General features: G+C 42.0%; 1 protein-coding gene across 1 annotated transcript; it reads right to left on the bottom strand.

The window, feature by feature from the left end:
* Positions 1-1526: 1526 nt before the first annotated feature.
* On the bottom strand, positions 1527-10878 carry LOC311240580 (uncharacterized protein; the record flags this gene model as incomplete). Its single annotated transcript, XM_084329155.1, has 4 exons — positions 10480-10878; positions 6388-6965; positions 5837-5868; positions 1527-2389 (listed from the first exon to the last, which is right to left on the bottom strand). The coding sequence occupies exons 1-4, from the start codon at positions 10744-10746 to the stop codon at positions 1527-1529; spliced, it is 1740 nt and encodes a 579-aa protein (XP_084185281.1). The 5' UTR covers positions 10747-10878.
* Between the last annotated feature and the right edge of the window lie 7754 nt (positions 10879-18632).

Genomic DNA, 18632 nt, shown 5'->3' on the forward strand with positions numbered 1-18632 from the left:
TTTAAACTCCCCTTGTTAGTACCAGGACTATTCTATTTAAACTCCTCTTGTTAGTACTAGACTCTGTTCTATTTAAACTTCCCTTGTTAGTACTAGACTGTTCTATTTAAACGTCCCTTGTTAGTACTAGACTGTTCTATTTAAACTTCCCTTGTTAGTACTAGACTGTTCTATTTAAACTCCCCTTGTTAGTACCAGGACTCTATTCTATTTAAACTCCCCTTATTAGTACCAGGACTCTATTCTATTTAAACTCTCCTTGTTAGTATTATACTCTATTCTATTTAAACTCCCCTTGTTAGTACCAGGACTCTATTCTATTTAAACTCCCCTTATTAGTACCAGGACTCTATTCTATTTAAACTCCCCTTGTTAGTATTATACTCTATTCTATTTAAACTCCCCTTGTTAGTACTAGACTCTGTTCTCTGTCTGAAAAGCTTGTCATGAGAACAAAAGGGGGACAAGCTTGTGCCACGGCTATGCGCTTCCTGTGAAAGAGCGTGTAAACCACCATTCACAGAGATTGATTCACTGAGTGCTACAAGAGCCACAGGATTAGAGGTGATGTCATGTTCCACTTGGCCTGTTGATGCTAGAGGTTATCTGAGGTCTGTGGCCCATAATTGGAGAAGAAAAGCAAACCTGTAATGAGCGAATCCAACAAAATGTGCCCGTTAAAAGATTCCCTCTTTTCCCACAGCCTCTAATTTGGCAGATGTCAAATTTACTGCATCAATCACTCACCAAATAAGAGGAATACCATCCTTCAACGCATACTCTATCTGAAGAGCGTGTATCAGGATCCAAAGTTCCCTCAAATAATATTTTATTTATTTATTTGACAGTGATACATGAATCATTAACTAACTCTACTTCCTACTGCATACAGTATTAGGCGCTGTGAGTAAACAGCATTCCACTTCTCGCGGTTCTTTTTCTGTGAAAACACTTGAATATACATTGGAATCAACATTACACCAAAAGAAATCAGAAAGTATCAGAAATATCTTCATTAATATCTTCATATTAATCAAGTTCATAGCTGAGGATGGAACTGAGAATTGACGCTTACAGTAGTGAAAACAGCAGTAGTAAAAACAAGGACATTCTCCTGAAATGGTCAAGACACAGTTTACAGTAAGTCCAAGATGTATTCCATTCTCAGTTGACTCCGTTAAAAGTATCCAAGTCCAACCTTCCTTAGTTACTTTTGCTATGTCCAACAAACCTTCAGGATGAACTCCACTACTATCCACTTCAGGGGATTACCACAAGAAATAAAGATACGATTGCCCTCCAGATGCAGGGATATTGTGTGTCTTTCAACCTGTTCCAGTCATTCACTTAACCCTTTCACTACCACACTACAAAGGGTTAATCCCCAGTTAATGTTCAAACATCGCTTTCTGTTCCTTTCTGTTGTGCCACTTGGATCGGTGGATTGCAAATCATTGTTTTGCTGAGCAGTGTTCTACATTCTTCATGAGCGTTTAGAGATGTAGAGACAGAGGAAACGGACATACTCAGTGGTCCCTGGTAAAGAACACCAAGCGTATGGAGTAGACACTGTCTAAGGTGTAGACAATGAAGTTGATGATGGTCATGAAGGTCACCACTACTAGTTTATCCCAGGGACAGGGCTGGCCGCAGTTGTTGGGCCTCCCGTTTTTCTGGAAGCTGTAGAATGGCCAGATCACCAGGGCTGTCAGGTACATTGTCGCCGATAAAGTGTTATAAACAGTCACTAGCTTGTTAAAATCGACAGGGAAAAACGACAGCACCTGACCAATGGTGAGGAGGATGATGACGAGAGCAAAGATGAAGCACAGGGAGTAGACGGCCACACACCACTGGAGCCCTGGGGACCTGGCAAACTGCTCTGGGGCCAAGGAGGTGAAGATGATGCAAGCCACAAAGGTCTCCAGGATCTTGAGAAGACCCGGAACTGTGGAGAGGAAGCCGCTGATCTGCCCGCTTGGTCGAAGGCGGGTCAGGGTCACCTCGCCGGCGTACGCCCCGAAACAGAGGAAGGACACAACGGTGGCGCCGATCTGGCGGTAGCAGACCTTGCAGACGAAGAAGGTGGGATAGATGATGGAGGCCGCCAGGCACATGAGGGTGGCCAGCATGGCGAAGGCCGTGGTGAAGTCATCCCAGGAGATGGGCACCTTGGCGTTGAGGAGGGTGAACTCCAGGACGAGGATGAGGAGGGTGAAGAAGCAGCAGAAGCACCAGGTGAACATGCACCAGGCCCAGTAAGTGGACGGGACATGCCCCACCGATGCTACCAGGCCCAGGGACAGACAGGTGAGAACAGTAGCCACTATGCGTATGATGCCCACTGGCTGGGTGATCGACCGCACCTCCACATTCATCATGAGTTCAACTGGATTAGTGTCCAACAAACTCACCTCAAACTCTCACCTCAACGTCCCTTTCCTAGTCTGGCCTCCCCTTTGCCTACTCTTTGTCTCTCTCTCGTCTCGTCTCTCTTAAGTGTCTAAAGATCGATCCGTCCACTCCATGCTGTCCCGAAACCTTTATCTCCGTGCCACTCTCTTTGATCGACCACCTCGCTTTCTCTCCTCTCCTCTCCTCCCTCCTCCTCGCCTCTCGTCCCTGTGCATGCCCTCAACACAGCTAGGACTTTTCAAACCGAGACATTGTGGATTGAAACTCGTTTTCTCTACAGATTCTATGAAAGATTCCTCACCACGGTGACAGGAGTCCAAACAGGCGAGTCATGCAACTGAAACTCCTGGGTGGCGCCGTGTGTTCAAGCCGAGCATCCTGGTGCGTTGCTCAGGGGGCTTATCTGGGCACTTTATGGTCATGGTTTTGAAGTCGCTGATTGGACAACGGCTGCATCTTATCACGCTCGCCTCCCACACACGGTGGACTCTGGTCCTCGATGTGAGACCTTCTCATTATGCTAATCTCCCTCCAATCCCAGGTCTCCTTCCAAGAAAAAACACACTTGACACAGTATGCTCTCTGTCCTCATGTTCAATCTGTCAGTGTTTCTGGGTTGGGTGAAGAAAGAGGGGGAGTTGAGAGGAGGGCTGGCCGAGAAGGAATTTATTGATGGGAAGGGTTCTCTGTTTCCACTGATAAGGAAAGTGAGGACAGATATTGATCACTCTAATGTGCTTTGAAGCTTTGTAGATACAGCAGGCACAGCATTCATGGAGATTGTATTGATAGAGAGATGAAACAGACCTCTGCAGTGTTTATAGAATGCATATTTTTAAGTCCTTGTGATCAAAATTCGCATTATATAAACTAGAGTTAAAGAAAAAAATATTTACACACAGCCAAAAGGAAGATGCATTGTCTAATTTGTCTAATATTTATTTGAGCACATAGCTAACGGAAACCAGATTGGAAACCAGGATCTCCTACTTCTTTCTGTCTCTTTGTCCCTCTCTCTCTGTGTCTGTGTGTGTGTGTGTGTGTGTGTGTGTGTGTGTGTGTGTGTGTGTGTGTGTGTGTGTGTGTGTGTGTGTGTGTGTGTGTGTGTGTGTGTGTGTCTGTCACTGGTAACTCACTCTCTTTGATATAGGGCCTCAGGACCATTGCAGGACCTAATTTAACTTAATTGATTGGCTTTGAAGAGGGAGTGATAATCCTATGTAATAATAATCATAATTATGTAACCCTAAATACAGTACGGATATGGAAGACACTGATCAAAGCCTTTAACCTGCTTTGTAGTTTGTTGCGTATAGCTAGTCAACTCATAACTCAGGAGTTCTCTTTTTCAGTCCAAAACGTTTTCACGCCCTAAATTGAGTAGGTTTTCATTAAAACTATTACTGTCCTTATCATGTTGTGATGCACCAGAATACATTCAGCAAACCATTTTGGATCCCAGAAGAAACCAGACTGTAGATGAATGGCTAGGACGGTATGAGATATTCAACCTGATATGTCAATGTGTGGAATGTATGCTTTTTGTGTACTTGTGTACCAGATGTGATTTCAGCGTTGTGTAATAAAGATTCAAAGTCGACGGATGTGCAGATTTATTCTGGTGATCTAGATGCATAAGACACAATCTCAGGTGGGTTCCACACCAAGGTAATTTCCATGAGCTCACTTGCATTGCAAAGTCAGACTGGGCAAGAACAGTAGGAAACTAACATATGCACATGGTGATATAGATGCATAAGACACAATCTCAGGTGGGCTCCACACCAAGGTAATTTCCATGAGCTCTACATGAAGCACAATTATATTACAAAGGCAACACTTGTACAGTAAAACCTCTATACAGCTCAAATGAACACACCAGTGTCTTGTTTTCCCTTGTAGATTAACATGGTACATATCATATTCTACCAGATCCTTTTACAACAGCCTGGCACAAGTTTCTTCACTAAAACAGAAACGCGCAACAGACCGCACTCACACGACTCAAGATGACTGGTGCAGACACTAACTACCAATGTGAATGTGCTCTGAAATACTTTATGGAACATTAACGGGGGACATGACAACAGATCACAGTAAGAGAGAGCATTAACCCTTTGGTTGCCAAAAACGTAGATTCTCGTTTCTGTGTCGTTTTTCCTTTTTTTCAATATTAATATCCTATTTCATGTCACAGAGCTGTATTTTGGCTGGAAAAGGCATATTGGGACTCCGAAGGTGCAGTACCGGCCAGATCCTGGTAGTGGCGCTGTCTCGAGAATGCAGTAACCCCTGTTGCAGATCTGGTGTCACACTGACAACGCTCCAGGCGGACTTTTCTGTTAGCCTGAAGCGAGGGCTTCACCAGATCGCATGTAATACTTTTTGGGACGCCGGATTCATTATGCTGTATAGCGTTATGGCGTGTGCCAAATGGACTTATGATCTACCAGATGGCGATCAAATAATTGGAAAATTCTTTTTGGAATCCAACCAGCCAAAGGTAAGAGCAATTTGACGAATAACGAATGCCGTTATTGGCAATCAATTAATCACAAACGCCCCCCCCCCGCCCCCCCCCCCCCTTTCCCCTTTCATGATGGAGCATAATACCGATTATATGCATTTTGATTTTTAACTGTAGCGTGTGTAGGGACGAAACGCCAATGGATATAACGTTATTAGCATTGCGCCTTATTAATAGCCTCACAGGAATTACCCCAGATCATTCCGATATAACACTCATATTCACCACGGTATAAAACGGGAACCTATCAATGGAAATAGTTTTTCTTTATGGCATATTGAACGGAAGGTTCATACTGTCAATTGACAATGATATTGGATCCATAGCTATAATAAAGAATATAGGTTTAGCTCTACAAACAAGGTGACCGATTACATGGGGTTAATGGGTGGCATGAGCCTATGCACTTCCCGGAAGGGGCATGGCACCTAAGAGGGACGAAACAGTGTTATGGTGGTATTACATTTTATTTATTTTTTTTACATTTGAAAGTCATCGCAGCAGTGGAAATCATGTTCTCTGTTTGAATTGACAACCTGTTGAGTTCAACAGTTTTTCTAATGTAAAGTCATTAGTCACACTGTATGCTCATGATATTGCATTGCCAAAGCCCATTTAGTAGGTTGAAAATGTGTGGTTAAAAATGTATAGATAAGATAATATGGTTCATTAGTTGTAATTTACTGTTCAAATTGATCAGTGATGTGCCTTTTATTCATTAAATAGGTTGAATATAGGCTATAGTCCTACATTTATATTTTCTATAATTTTCATATTCACTATGTAGGCTACTTGTGCTTTATAGGCACTGCAACACCTCCCTAAATAAACAGAGAGCTGAGAGTGAGACCACCTCCCATGCATTCCATCCCATAGGTAACAAATAGGACACACCTTGGTCAATGCTTGGAAACTGGAAGCACCAGCTGTAGGCGTGATGAACCGTATCACATGCTGTATGATCTCATCACAGATACGTTCAGGCACTAACAATAGTGTGCAAAACAATAACACGTTTATATCCAGTTTATTTAATTGATAAGAGTATATCATACACCAAAATAGTATTTAGTAGAATTTAGTATTCAGTAGTAGAAGTGGGGGGATAAGAGAGATACATATAGTAGGAGGGTGAAGAACAGCCTTTGGATTAAAATGCCATAATTACATATCACATGCAAAATATCCTCAGAGAAAGCATGACATAGAGAACTAACCTTTAAGCAAATAGGATCAGCAAGGAGTCAGCCAGAATTATGAAAAACATCAGCACCCCACTACATCACCGTAGAGTCACTATCATGGAGTCAGTACAAATATGTTGAACGACAATAGCACTAATAATACTTTCGTCATCCACTTAACACCCCCACACAGTCAAGTTTAACCTTCATTTTGTTCCCAAGTGATATGTAACTCTAGAATCAGGCAAACTTGAAGCCTACGAGGAAGTGATAAAGACCAGCTTCATGGAATAGAAGGTATCTACAATGTATGCGATGAGGTTGATGCCGGTCATGACAGAGACCACCACTAGTTCATCCCATGCACAGTATGTAGTGCTTGGGCAGCGCCTCGGGTTATCCTGAAAGCTGTACAGCGGCCAGACAACCATAGCAGTTATGTACATGATCACCGACAGCACATTGCAGCTCGTCAGAACTTTGCCAAAGGGCGCAGGGAAGCGCGTCAGGAGACGGCCGATGGCGGAGATGATGATGAGGAGGGTGAAGACGAAGCACACAGAGTATACAGCCACGCACCACTGGAGCCCTGGGAACCTGGTGTAGTAGCTTGTTTCCAGGGAGGTGAAGATGATGCAAGCCACGAAGGCCTCCAGAGTCTTCAGGAGGCCCGGGACTGTGGACATGAAGCTGCGGACCTCGCCCGGTTTAGCGCGGGTGAGCCCCACCTCCGTGGCGTAAAGGACGAAGGCCAGCCAGGAAGTGACAGAGGCGCCGATTGCCATGCTGCAGGAAGAGCAGGTGAAAAACCTGGGGTAGATGGCAGAGGCTGACAGCAGCTGGTTGGAACAAAGGGGTTAGAGGTCAGATGTGAAATGATCCCTGCTTAGACAATGCTGCTTAAAACACCTGCCTGATTGAGTAGAAGGGAGTGCAGTTATTGGATTATTCCTATATCTTGTTTATAATAATTATTTTATTAGGGTGAGATGTCTTGGGATTAATGGATATTACCCAGAGTATTGGGGATTTCCCCTGGTTAGTAGGACTGAATGACTTTCTGTCTACCCCCAACAACATTTGCTCCATCCATTGCCTCTGCAGAATGAATTTAAATGTTTTTTTTTTATTTCTTCTTGCATGTTATAAAACCTTAAATAAACAGTCATAGAAGTGTTTTCATTTTAAATCAAACAGACTACAGTAAAATCACTCATCTATTTTGCCAACAATATGTTTAATCTGAAGTCACTGATACACACAGGACAACTCTAATGGGCAATATAGCTCCACAATTCCCCCCCCCCCCCCCCACCCTCTCTGGTTCCAGGAGAATGTTTCCCATGGCCATAGCCTTTGGATTTAATTTACATCAGCCACGAATACTATAGCAACACACCATAAAGCAGTGGCTCATCATTGCTGTTTTAATTGCTCTACACATTGAGCTACACTGGGAATAGAACCCCTAATCCTGGCAGTGTTAGTGCCTTGCTCTACACATTGAGCTACACTGGGAATAGAACCCCTAATCCTGGCAGTGTTAGTGCCTTGCTAAAAAATATCATTGATTAGAGCAAGCATTACCGCTGATATAGATCTGGCTGTGAGTGAAAACCCACCTGAGATAACTATGGGGGAATTCACATGTATTACATTACCTGACCTCTGTAAGATTGTCTCTGAGTGTAATTCCGCCACCTCCTGCCTCGATCCTATACCAACAGCATTTCTCAAGCGGGTGTTTGATAGTGTCTCAAATCATGTCCTTGAAATCATAAATATGTCTCTTCAAACAGGCACTTTTCCAGATGCATTTAAAACGGCTGTAGTAAAACCACTACTAAAGAAAACAAACTTAGATGTAAACGAACTAAAAAGCTATAGGCCAATATCGAACCTTCCATTTATCAGCAAGATATTAGAAAAGATAGTCTCAGTACAAATAAACTCCTTTCTCAAAGATAATAACATCATGGAGGAACTACAATCAGGTTTCAGAACAAATCACAGCACTGAAACTGCCCTTACCAAAATAGTTAGCGACCTCAGGCTAAACTCCGATGCTGGCAAAGTCTCAATTCTTGTCCTATTGGACCTTAGTGCAGCGTTCGATGCGATTGACCATAATATCTTGATCAGTCGTCTTGAAAGACTGGTTGGCTTTTCCGATCATGTACTAAATTGGCTCATAACATACATTAAGGGGAGAAGGTTCTATGTTAAGCTTGGAGACAATGTATCCGAGGAACATGACAGCAATTTTGGAGTCGCACAAGGAAGCTGCCTTGGTCCATTACTCTTCTCACTATATATGCTGCCCCTCGGGGACATCATTCGAGACCACAATGTATGCTTCCATAGTTATGCTGATGATACACAACTATATATCTCCGCAGAACCAAATAACACTACAGCCATACAGTCCATTACAAATTGTCTGTTAGCAATAAACAAGTGGATGAACAATAACTTCCTAAAATTAAACGAAAGCAAGACCGAAATCCTATTGATCGGCCCAAAAGCGAAAAGGGAAGTGCTTTGTAAAAACCTGGGGAGTCTGTCATCCTATGTAAAGACTGAGGTTACAAGCCTAGGTGTCATCTTGGACTCAGACCTGACCTTTAAGTCTCATATAAATAAGGCCATGAAAACGTCATTCTTCCACCTAAGAAACATAGCGAAAGTAAGACCTTTCGTAAATAAAAAGGATGCAGAGAAACTTATTCATGCTTTTGTATCAAGTCGGCTTGACTATTGTAATGCACTGTTCACTGGTCTTCCCAAAGCAACCATTGGGAAGCTTCAGCTTATCCAAAACTCTGCAGCTCGATTACTAACTCATACAAGGAGAAGAGAACATATCACTCCAGTCCTGGCCACTCTGCACTGGCTTCCAGTGACTCGTAGAATTGATTTTAAGGTCCTTTTCCTAACATATAAAGCTCTTAATGAGCAAGGCCCAAAATACATAGCAAATTCCCTAGTTAGTTATCTGCCCTCAAGAACGCTACGGTCATCCACTACAGGTTTACTAGACACGCCCAGAAACCAAAAAAGGATAGGAAGTATGGCATTTGCCAACTATGCCCCAAAACTATGGAACACACTACCAACACACATCAGAAACGCCAGCTCTATACAAATTTTTAAAGGAAAATTAAAAACGTACCTATACAGTCTAGCTTACAAATAGTTATGGCTTGGAAAAACCTGATGGATCCATGAGGCTAGGATAAGCCTTGTGGACCCAACTTTTTAGATGAAGGAACGGGTACATAGGAGACACGCCTCCAGTTTTTCAAACGTTTTTGACACGCCTCAGCTTCTGAGCTGAACGGTCGTGTTTTTGCGGACCTCCCAAACTTTCAAACTTTTTAGATGAAGGAACGGGTACATAGGAGACACGCCTCCAGTTTTTCAAAAGTTTTTGACACGCCTCAGCTTCTGAGCTGAACGGTCGTGTTTTTGCGGACCTCCCAAACTTTCAAACTTTAGACTGTTTTCTTTATACGTTTTTCTTTTTCTTTCTTTCTACCACAATACATGGCCACTGATGGATCCATGGGACTTGGTAAAGCACTATGGACCCAACTATGACCACTGATAAAAACGTAACTACACTAGCGTTATAAGAGCTAAACATTGCTACCTACCATACAAGTGCATTGGTTTAGTGCACTTCCGGTTGCTACTGAGCGGAAATGTTTGTGCGGACCTGTTCTCCCAAACTGGTAAGCAAATGACTGTTTTTACGTTATTTTCATTTTTACGTTACTATTATTATTATTATTATTTTTTTAAACATTGATCTTAACTGATCACTGTGACTTTATTGCTTTTATCGTTATATATGCCTATAATTGTGTACAGCACTTTGAGCTACATGACATGTATGAAAGGTGCTTTATAAATACTTACTTACTTACTTACTTGCTCTACACATTGAGCTACACTGGGAATAGAACCCCTAATCCTGGCAGTGTTAGTGCCTTGCTCTACACATTGAGCTACACTGGGAATAGAACCCCTAATCCTGGCAGTGTTAGTGCCTTGCTCTACACTTTGAGCTACACTGGGAATAGAACCCCTAATCCTGGCAGTGTTAGTGCCTTGCTCTACACATTGAGCTACACTGGGAATAGAACCCCTAATCCTGGCAGTGTTAGTGCCTTGCTCTACACTTTGAGCTACACTGGGAATAGAACCCCTAATCCTGGCAGTGTTAGTGCCTTGCTCTACACTTTGAGCTACACTGGGAATAGAACCCCTAATCCTGGCAGTGTTAGTGCCTTGCTCTACACTTTGAGCTACACTGGGAATAGAGCAAAGGGGTGGCTGTGCCTCGCTCACCGTGAGGGTGGCCAGCATGGAGAAGTGGCTGGTGAAGTCGTCCCAGGAGATGGGCATCTTGCTGCTGAGGCGGGTGAACTCCATGAAGAGGATGACAAGGGTGACAGCGAAGCAAAAGCACCAGGTCCACATGCACCAGATCCAGTAGTGGGAGCTGCGGTGTCCCAGCGACGCCACCAGGCTGAAGGAGATGCAGGTGAAGACCACCTCCAGCATCCGCACGATGCCCACCGGCGCCACTAGCGTCCTGAAGTCCAGGGTTACCATGGCGATCGTAAAGCTGGCGGTCACTTTTGTGTGTGTGTGGCTTTTTTTTGCGTTTTCTTTTTTCTTAATCGCCTTACCCTGACCACCACATCCGATGTTGTCACCTCAATCTTTCGGATGAAGGAAACTTTTACCTTTGTCGTTACAGTTTCAGTTTAATTGATAGTTCCTGTCCTGCTCTCTGCTCAACTCTCCTGTTAGTTCTGTGTGTCTTCCACTCAGTGCTGTGAAAGGAGCCTCCAGCCGTTCCCTTTTTTACCTTATGGCCTTCCTCAAACAGCCATCAATCAAATGATGATGCATCCGTGTGCATGCTTGTGTGTGTGTGTGTGTGTGTGTGTGTGTGTGTGTGTGTGTGTGTGTGTGTGTGTGTGTGTGTGTGTGCACGTGTGTGGGTTGGTGGGTGTTGTCCTTTCATTCGCTTCACTTCTCTTATCAGTCGTTTAAGTGATGCCAGGTCATTAAAAGTGTTTTATGATTTTGAAGAACCCCGCGATAGCTCTTCATTGCTTGTTGCAGAATCAACTGTTCGAAGTTTCATGTAGAACCGAGTGGTTCTTCAGTGCAGTTCTGGGATGGTTCACAATGGTCCCACAGGCAGCTCTATCCCTTTGCCATAGCTCCACATAGCATGGCCATAGCACCGCCCAGAAATGTCTGTATTTACTTTGTATTATACACATATAACTTTGTGTTTTGCCTTGTTTGTCATTCCTATAAATACTGGAGCACCCTCTGTAAATAATGTCAAGTCAAGTGTTCCTTTATATGACACAGTTGTATGACACTGAGTAGCTACACAAAGGGTGCGTCCTGTTGGTCTATAAATGATTCAGCTGTGAGACGATTGGACCAGCAACTAAGAGAAAAACACTACTTTTAGGATGATCTACATACAGTATATTAATGAAACCTATAAACCTTCTAGATTAATACATTGAAAGTTAGTTATATCTTAGTATTGACTACATCTGTTAGCATTAGGTCATCATCCATTCAAATATTGTGCTGAAGCTCATAAACGCGTCGCAAGTTTCAACTAACCTATCTCCACCCCACCCTCTTTTCTTGATCCTTGATCCTACATGTATAGATGTAGCAGTACTGTCTATCTGTATGTCATGTGTGTCATATATGTTATGATGAATTGAAAATGGGGGACCCTGATGTAAACAAGACGAAAGTCTTTCTCTGGTCTGCATCCCCTTAACAATTGTATGTATTGAGCTGTACTGTACTGTACCCATTCTGCAATCTGTTAATAAAGTTTTCAATCAATCAATCAAAACACAGAATAGGAGTTTGGCTTCAGGCTCCAGGGCATGGAGTGATCTGTTGCATGCTGATAAACTGGCTTAATTCTCTTCCAAATTGGAGGCGGATTTCTGCCAACTGCAACTGGCTTGTACTCAAGAGAGTGGTAGAGGTGTGGAGAGGTGTGGAGAGGTGTGGAGAGGTGCACACACACACACACACACACACACACACACACACACACACACACACACACACACACACACACACACACACACACACACACACACACACACACACACACACACACACACACACACACACACACACACACACACACACACACACACACACACACACACACACACACACACACACACACACACACACACACACACACACACACACACACACAAACTTTAACCATAATCCTACTTGCACAACTATAGTCTCCATCCTTATCCCCAACTATATATATATTTCAACCATGAAATCTGTGCTGGGAGGTCCGTGTCAATCTGGTATTTTAATTGGATGGACATTTCCCACAGCCCAACTACACACCCAGAGACACCGTAATCAAACTAATCCTATAGATATTTTCAGTAAGGCCTATAACAATGTTGACAGACATTATGCCTATACTGTCAAAACTTTATTTCAGACAGACAGTTGTGGACCTTAAAGGGATAGTTCACATTTTTGGAACCTTCGTCCTATTTCTTACTTACCAATGATCAGTGTCTGCGTCGTTACATTACTATAGTAACAAATGTTACTTTACACATTACTCCCTAATAGGGAAGTTGTTACACTACTTGTTACATTACTTTTGCGTTACACTTAAAATAGTCTGCAATACATTTCTCATCAAAGAGTTCTATATATTCAGTGGGACAGGATGCAGAGGTTTGTTGTGCCAGGTGAAGAGAGGGGACACTTGGCTCTGATCTGTGTCCTTGGTGTGTGTCTACCAGGTGAAGAGAGGGGACACTTGGCTCTCATCTGTGTCCTTGGTGTGTGTCTACCAGGTAAAGAGAGGGAACACTTGGCTCTCATCTGTGTCCTTGGTGTGTGTCTACCAGGTGAAGAGAGGGGACACTTGGCTCTCATCTGTGTCCTTGGTGTGTGTCTACCAGGTGAAGAGAGGGGACACTTGGTTCTCATCTGTGTCCTTGGTGTGTGTCTACCAGGTGAAGAGAGGGGACACTTGGCTCTCATCTGTGTCCAGAAAACTAGGGGAGTGTTTAGATTCACTGTTTGCTAATTATGTCAATAAAGAGGGAATACCACTCCTCTCTCCATGCGCAGTTCAAACTTCAGCATTATGACAGCAAACAGAGACAGACAGGGGATGACAAGAAGTGATAAGATACAGTAGGGGACATTTTTCAATAGGTTAATAAACTTATGTCAAGAGGGAATTATTTCAGTATCTATATAATCCATTATAATAGAAGGGGTAACTATCTCTCTCTCCATAATGTATTCAGTGTGTGGGCTAGAACAAGCTGTAGGTTTGATTAGGGCTATGATAGGTTATGAAAGGCTCATAAGGAATCTTGTCAATATTTATTTGAATTCACAACACAGCACAGATATAGACATGGGTAAGATAGGGACATATTATAAGGTCATATGCCATCATATTTCATATGAAAATTGCAGTATCTATTTATTAAATCCATCACAAACAAAAGGGGTAACGTATCTCTCTCTTTCACTCAATCTATATTGTATGGTCTTTCAGTGAGCAGACTTGAACACGCTGTAGGATTAGTAGGTAACGTAGTCTCACTCTTTCTCTCACTCAGATGTGCAATTGGAACAAGCAGTACTACCCGCTGTATAATGTGTGTGTTACATGTGTGTATGTATGTGTGCATGCACATACACTATAATCCAGTGAGTAATCATTTAGTGTTCTTTTCAATTGTAAATGGTAAAATGCTAAATGGTGCATTTATATAGCACTTTTATCCAAAGCTTTACAATTTTGTTCCTCACATTCACCCATTCACTCACACACGGAGGCAACCATGCAAGGTACCAACCTGCTCAACAGGAGCAAAGGGGATTAAGTGTCTTGCTCAAGGACACTTCAACATGCTGCCCGGGAGGAGCGGGAATCTAGTCAAGTCAAGTCAAACTGGGAACCTTCCGATTACCAGACGACTGCTCTACCTCCTGAGCCACTGTCGCCCCCCAGGTGTGTTTCACTGTTTACATGTGGGATAATTAGTTACTCCTCTACCTCGTGTGTAGTGTGTGCTGAATAACTCAGTGTATGTGTGTATGTGTGAGAGAGAGATAGAGATAGAGAGAGAGAGAGAGAGAGAGAGAGGGGGGGGGGGGATAGGGAGATAGATAGAGGAAAAGAGAGAGAGGGGGTGGAGAGAGAGGGAGAGAGAGAGAGAGAGAAAAAAAGAGAAAGAGAGAGAGAAAGCTTCACAACCATTAATTGGAGGAAACTAGCCCAAAAACAAAACACTTTTGTAGTTGAAAGTTAGTCAAATAACTTTCAAGTAAGATTGAGTCAATGGAGAAAGAAATTGCCTCATGCAAAAAAATAAAAATAAAGGTTGCAGACCAGCTGTTAAAATAGTTTTCAGACAAGTCACAGAGGCTGAGAAAACATGAGCAGGAATATTGAGAGTGGCCCGTTCAGCCGAACGCACAATTGGAGGGGGACTTCCCACTCTCCAAGACATTTACAACAAGCGCTGTATGGGTAAGGCTAAGAGAATAATCAAAGACCCCAGCCACACAAACAACTGCCTCTTTGAACTGCTGCGGTCAGGCAAGCGATACCGGAGTCTCATGGCAAGCACAGAGAGACTCAGAAGGAGCTTCTATCCCCAGGCCATCAGGATGCTCAATGAACAATGAACAATAACAGAACATCAAATACACCCACAACACACACATCCACACGCACGCACTCACTTTAAATAAACAACAACAACAACAACGGCAACACACGTGAAGTCAAGTCTCACTCGCGTTATACTTCCTCTACATACATACTCTGTCAGTACCCGGCCAGGGTACTCCTGGGTCCTAGTGCCCCCATGTTACACTATATGTTATGCACATGTATTTTATATGTTAATACAATTGCATTTATCTATAGTCCTAATTCTGTCACTGTTTGATGTCACAAAGAAGGGTGTATACAAAAGCTGTCTACAACATTTGTAACAGGTGATGAAAAAGTTAACAAATAATTAACTGTATTAGACATTTGTTAATGATGAATAGTCTTCACTTCAGATTAGGGCACACAATAGCATCTGCAAATGATTTATAGATGTTTTATGAATGTCTTAACAAATCATTTGTTAAACATGAAAAGACAAGTCTGGCAATTGCTTCGTGTGTATTCAAAAAAGTCCACAAATAAACAAACTATTAGACATTTGTTAATGATAAATAGGCTTCACTTTAGATTAGGGCACACAATAGCATCTGCAAATGGTTTATAGATGTTTTATGAATGTCTTAAACAATCATTTGTTGAACATGAACAAATAAATGGAGGTATAGTATAGTTGTTTTTTCATATCCATTTTTCAAAGCATCTACAAATGTGTTACTACACATTAAACAACATTATTTAATGATGAACAAATCAAGTACAAACAATGTTGGTAATGAGTTATAAATAATGTAGAACTCATTTGTAAATGTTATACAAATATAGTTATAAATGATTTAGTCTAATTTCCCACGGGATAATAAAAGTATTTCTATTCTAAGTATTTCTATTCTATTAATAATAATTTACGAATGTATATAAATGATTTGTTCATGATTAGTTCATTATCTACAAATACCTTATAAATGTCTTATAACTGAGTGTTATTATAAAGTGTTACCAGCCTTTTTTCTGTAGCCATTCTGGTTTTAGGCTACTGGCTTATTTTAGCACTTTATTTTTTAGTAGCTGAGCCTTTTATTGTAGTGTGTTTCTTTTTATGACCGTTTTCTTTTATTAGTCCACTACTACACATAAACTCCCTTAGTGGAGGTTTATTGTTATTTAGGTTATTTGTATGAACTCCGTTATTAGGAAGTGCCTTTGTGGCTTATTTCAGTTATTTCTATAATACCTCTTTATTGAGTGTTGTCCTGTTCTTTGGACTTGATTATTATTATTATTATTATTATTATTATTATTATTATTATTATTATTATTATTATTATTATTATTATTATTATTATTATTATTATTATTATTATTATTATTATTATTATTATTATTATTATTATTATTATTATTATTATTATTATTATTATTATTATTATTATTATTATTATTATTATTATTATTATTATTATTATTATTATTATTATTTTCTTAAAATACTCATGTTGAGGCTTCAACTTGTAAAGGTTGTTTTTTGTTGTTTACTTTTCCCCTTCTCCTTAATGTCTGCTTAGTAGTTTAGTGGTCATTCGTTACACAAATAACTTAAAGAGTCCCTATTATATGCTCGTGACCCAAACACCAGCAGCCCTCACAGTTGCCTACTTTCATCAGCTGCATAGATGCAACATTAAAGTTGTCAACAATATTACTTGTCTAAAAAAGAGGATATGGAGAGGGCTATACAGCATTCTTGGTTTTGTGTTTCAGTAGGTGCTCTTTGGATTAAATCCGGGGTAGGATCCGTTATAGTTATAAAAAAAGTTGAAGTCCAAGGCAGCTCTACAAATTTTAAAAAGCCTTTATTTAATGGCTCACATTATTTAGATCATTTAAAAGAAACCCACCAAGTGTCTTCCTCCACGTCGCCATCGGACACAATGACATTGTTGCGCCTGTTGGGTAAGTCAGCATCGATGCAGGCTCGCTGTTGGAGGGTTTTTATACTCACAAAAAAACATAGAAATATAAGGCTCCAGCCACAAATACAATACTAACTAAACGAACTAACTAAACTAACAATACTAACTAAATAAATCAGTAACTCAACTGTATTTCATTATTCATTGACTATACACTTGGCGCTGCTCTGATGGCTGCCTCTCTGATCGCTCCGACGAGACTGTGCTTTATTTTGTTAATTTTTATAGTATTAGGAGTTTTATTTGCACCAACTGTTGGTGCATTATATGTGTATGACCGTCAGTCAATCATTGACATTGGATTAAGAAAAACTTACCGATTGGATTACTCCCTGAATCAGCTTTCCGAACCGCAGCAATGGCCTTTGGAGATTCTCAAAACAATGGGACCAGATCCTGATCCCAGGAACAAAGGAATCACCAGGCGGCGAGGGAAGAGAGCTGGGATCCGTAACAGGCTGAGATCCAGACGACACCGAACGCCATTGCCCAGTATATTGCTAGCCAATGTACAATCAATTGACAATAAACTGGATGATATCCGAGCAAGGATTCAATACCAAAGAGACGTTAGGGACTGCAACGTTCTCTGCTTCACCGAAACGTGGCTCACGCCGGAGGTTCCAGATCACGCGATTCAACCAGCGGATCATTTCTTTATCCATAGGAAGGATCGGACACAATCAGAGTCCGGTAAACAACGTGGTGGAGGTATTGCCTTCATGTTTAACAAAAATTGGAGTGATCCAACGAATGTGAAGGAATTATCCAATCACTGCTCCCCAGAACTGGAATATATAACCATCAAGTGTCGTCCTTTCTTCCTCCCGAGGGAGTTAACGGCGATCATCCTGGTCGGAGTGTATATTCCACCGCAAGCCAACAACAACGCCGCGCTCTCCAGGCTCCACGACGAGGTAAACAATATACAAGCGACGAACGTTAACGCCGCCATTTTGGTACTGGGAGATTTCAATAGCGCCAATCTGAGAAAGGTATTGCCTGATTTCTACCAGCATGTGACTTGCAACACCAGAGGCGGTAACATCCTAGATCACTGTTACACGCAATTTAAAGGTGGCTACAAGGCTCATTCTGATAGTGGCTTTGGCAAGTCAGATCACGCATCCATTTTCCTTACACCAAAGTACAGACAAAGAATTAAAAGTACTCCCGTAGTCTCGCGAGAGGTGCAGAAATGGGATGTGACGTCAGAGGATACACTAGTGTCAGTGTTTCACAACACAGACTGGATTGTATTCCGCGACACAGATAACATTAATGCCTACACGGAGACAGTGCTGGACTATGTCTGTACTAGGGTGAAAGAAACAATCCCCACTACCAAAATGAAAGTTTACCCAAATCAAAAACCCTGGGTAGACAAATCCGTCCGTGAAGCTCTGAGAGAGCGCACCAAAGCATACAATGACGGCCTAGTGGCAGGCAACATGAACGACCACAAGGTGGCGCAACACAACGTAAGGAGGACAGTGACAGAGGCCAAACGACGCTACAGGGATAAAATTGAACTCCAGTTTGAACAAGCTGACTCTAGAGCTATGTGGCAGGGGCTCAAAACGATGACAGACTACAAAGGCGCCTCCCTCAAACTGAACAGTGACATCTCCTTAGCAAACGACCTCAATACCTTCTATGCGAGGTTTGATGCTGGTAATAACAACACCAGCTCACAAGCCTCGGCAATGGGGGGGGGGGGGTCGGCTGCTGATGGAGGCGCAGTGTTCAGGGTAACAGAGCATGAGGTGAGGCGGACCTTT

Source organism: Notolepis coatsorum, assembly GCF_963971535.1.
Source record: "Notolepis coatsorum genome assembly, chromosome: 14".
In the NCBI taxonomy this organism is placed as follows: domain Eukaryota; kingdom Metazoa; phylum Chordata; class Actinopteri; order Aulopiformes; family Paralepididae; genus Notolepis; species Notolepis coatsorum.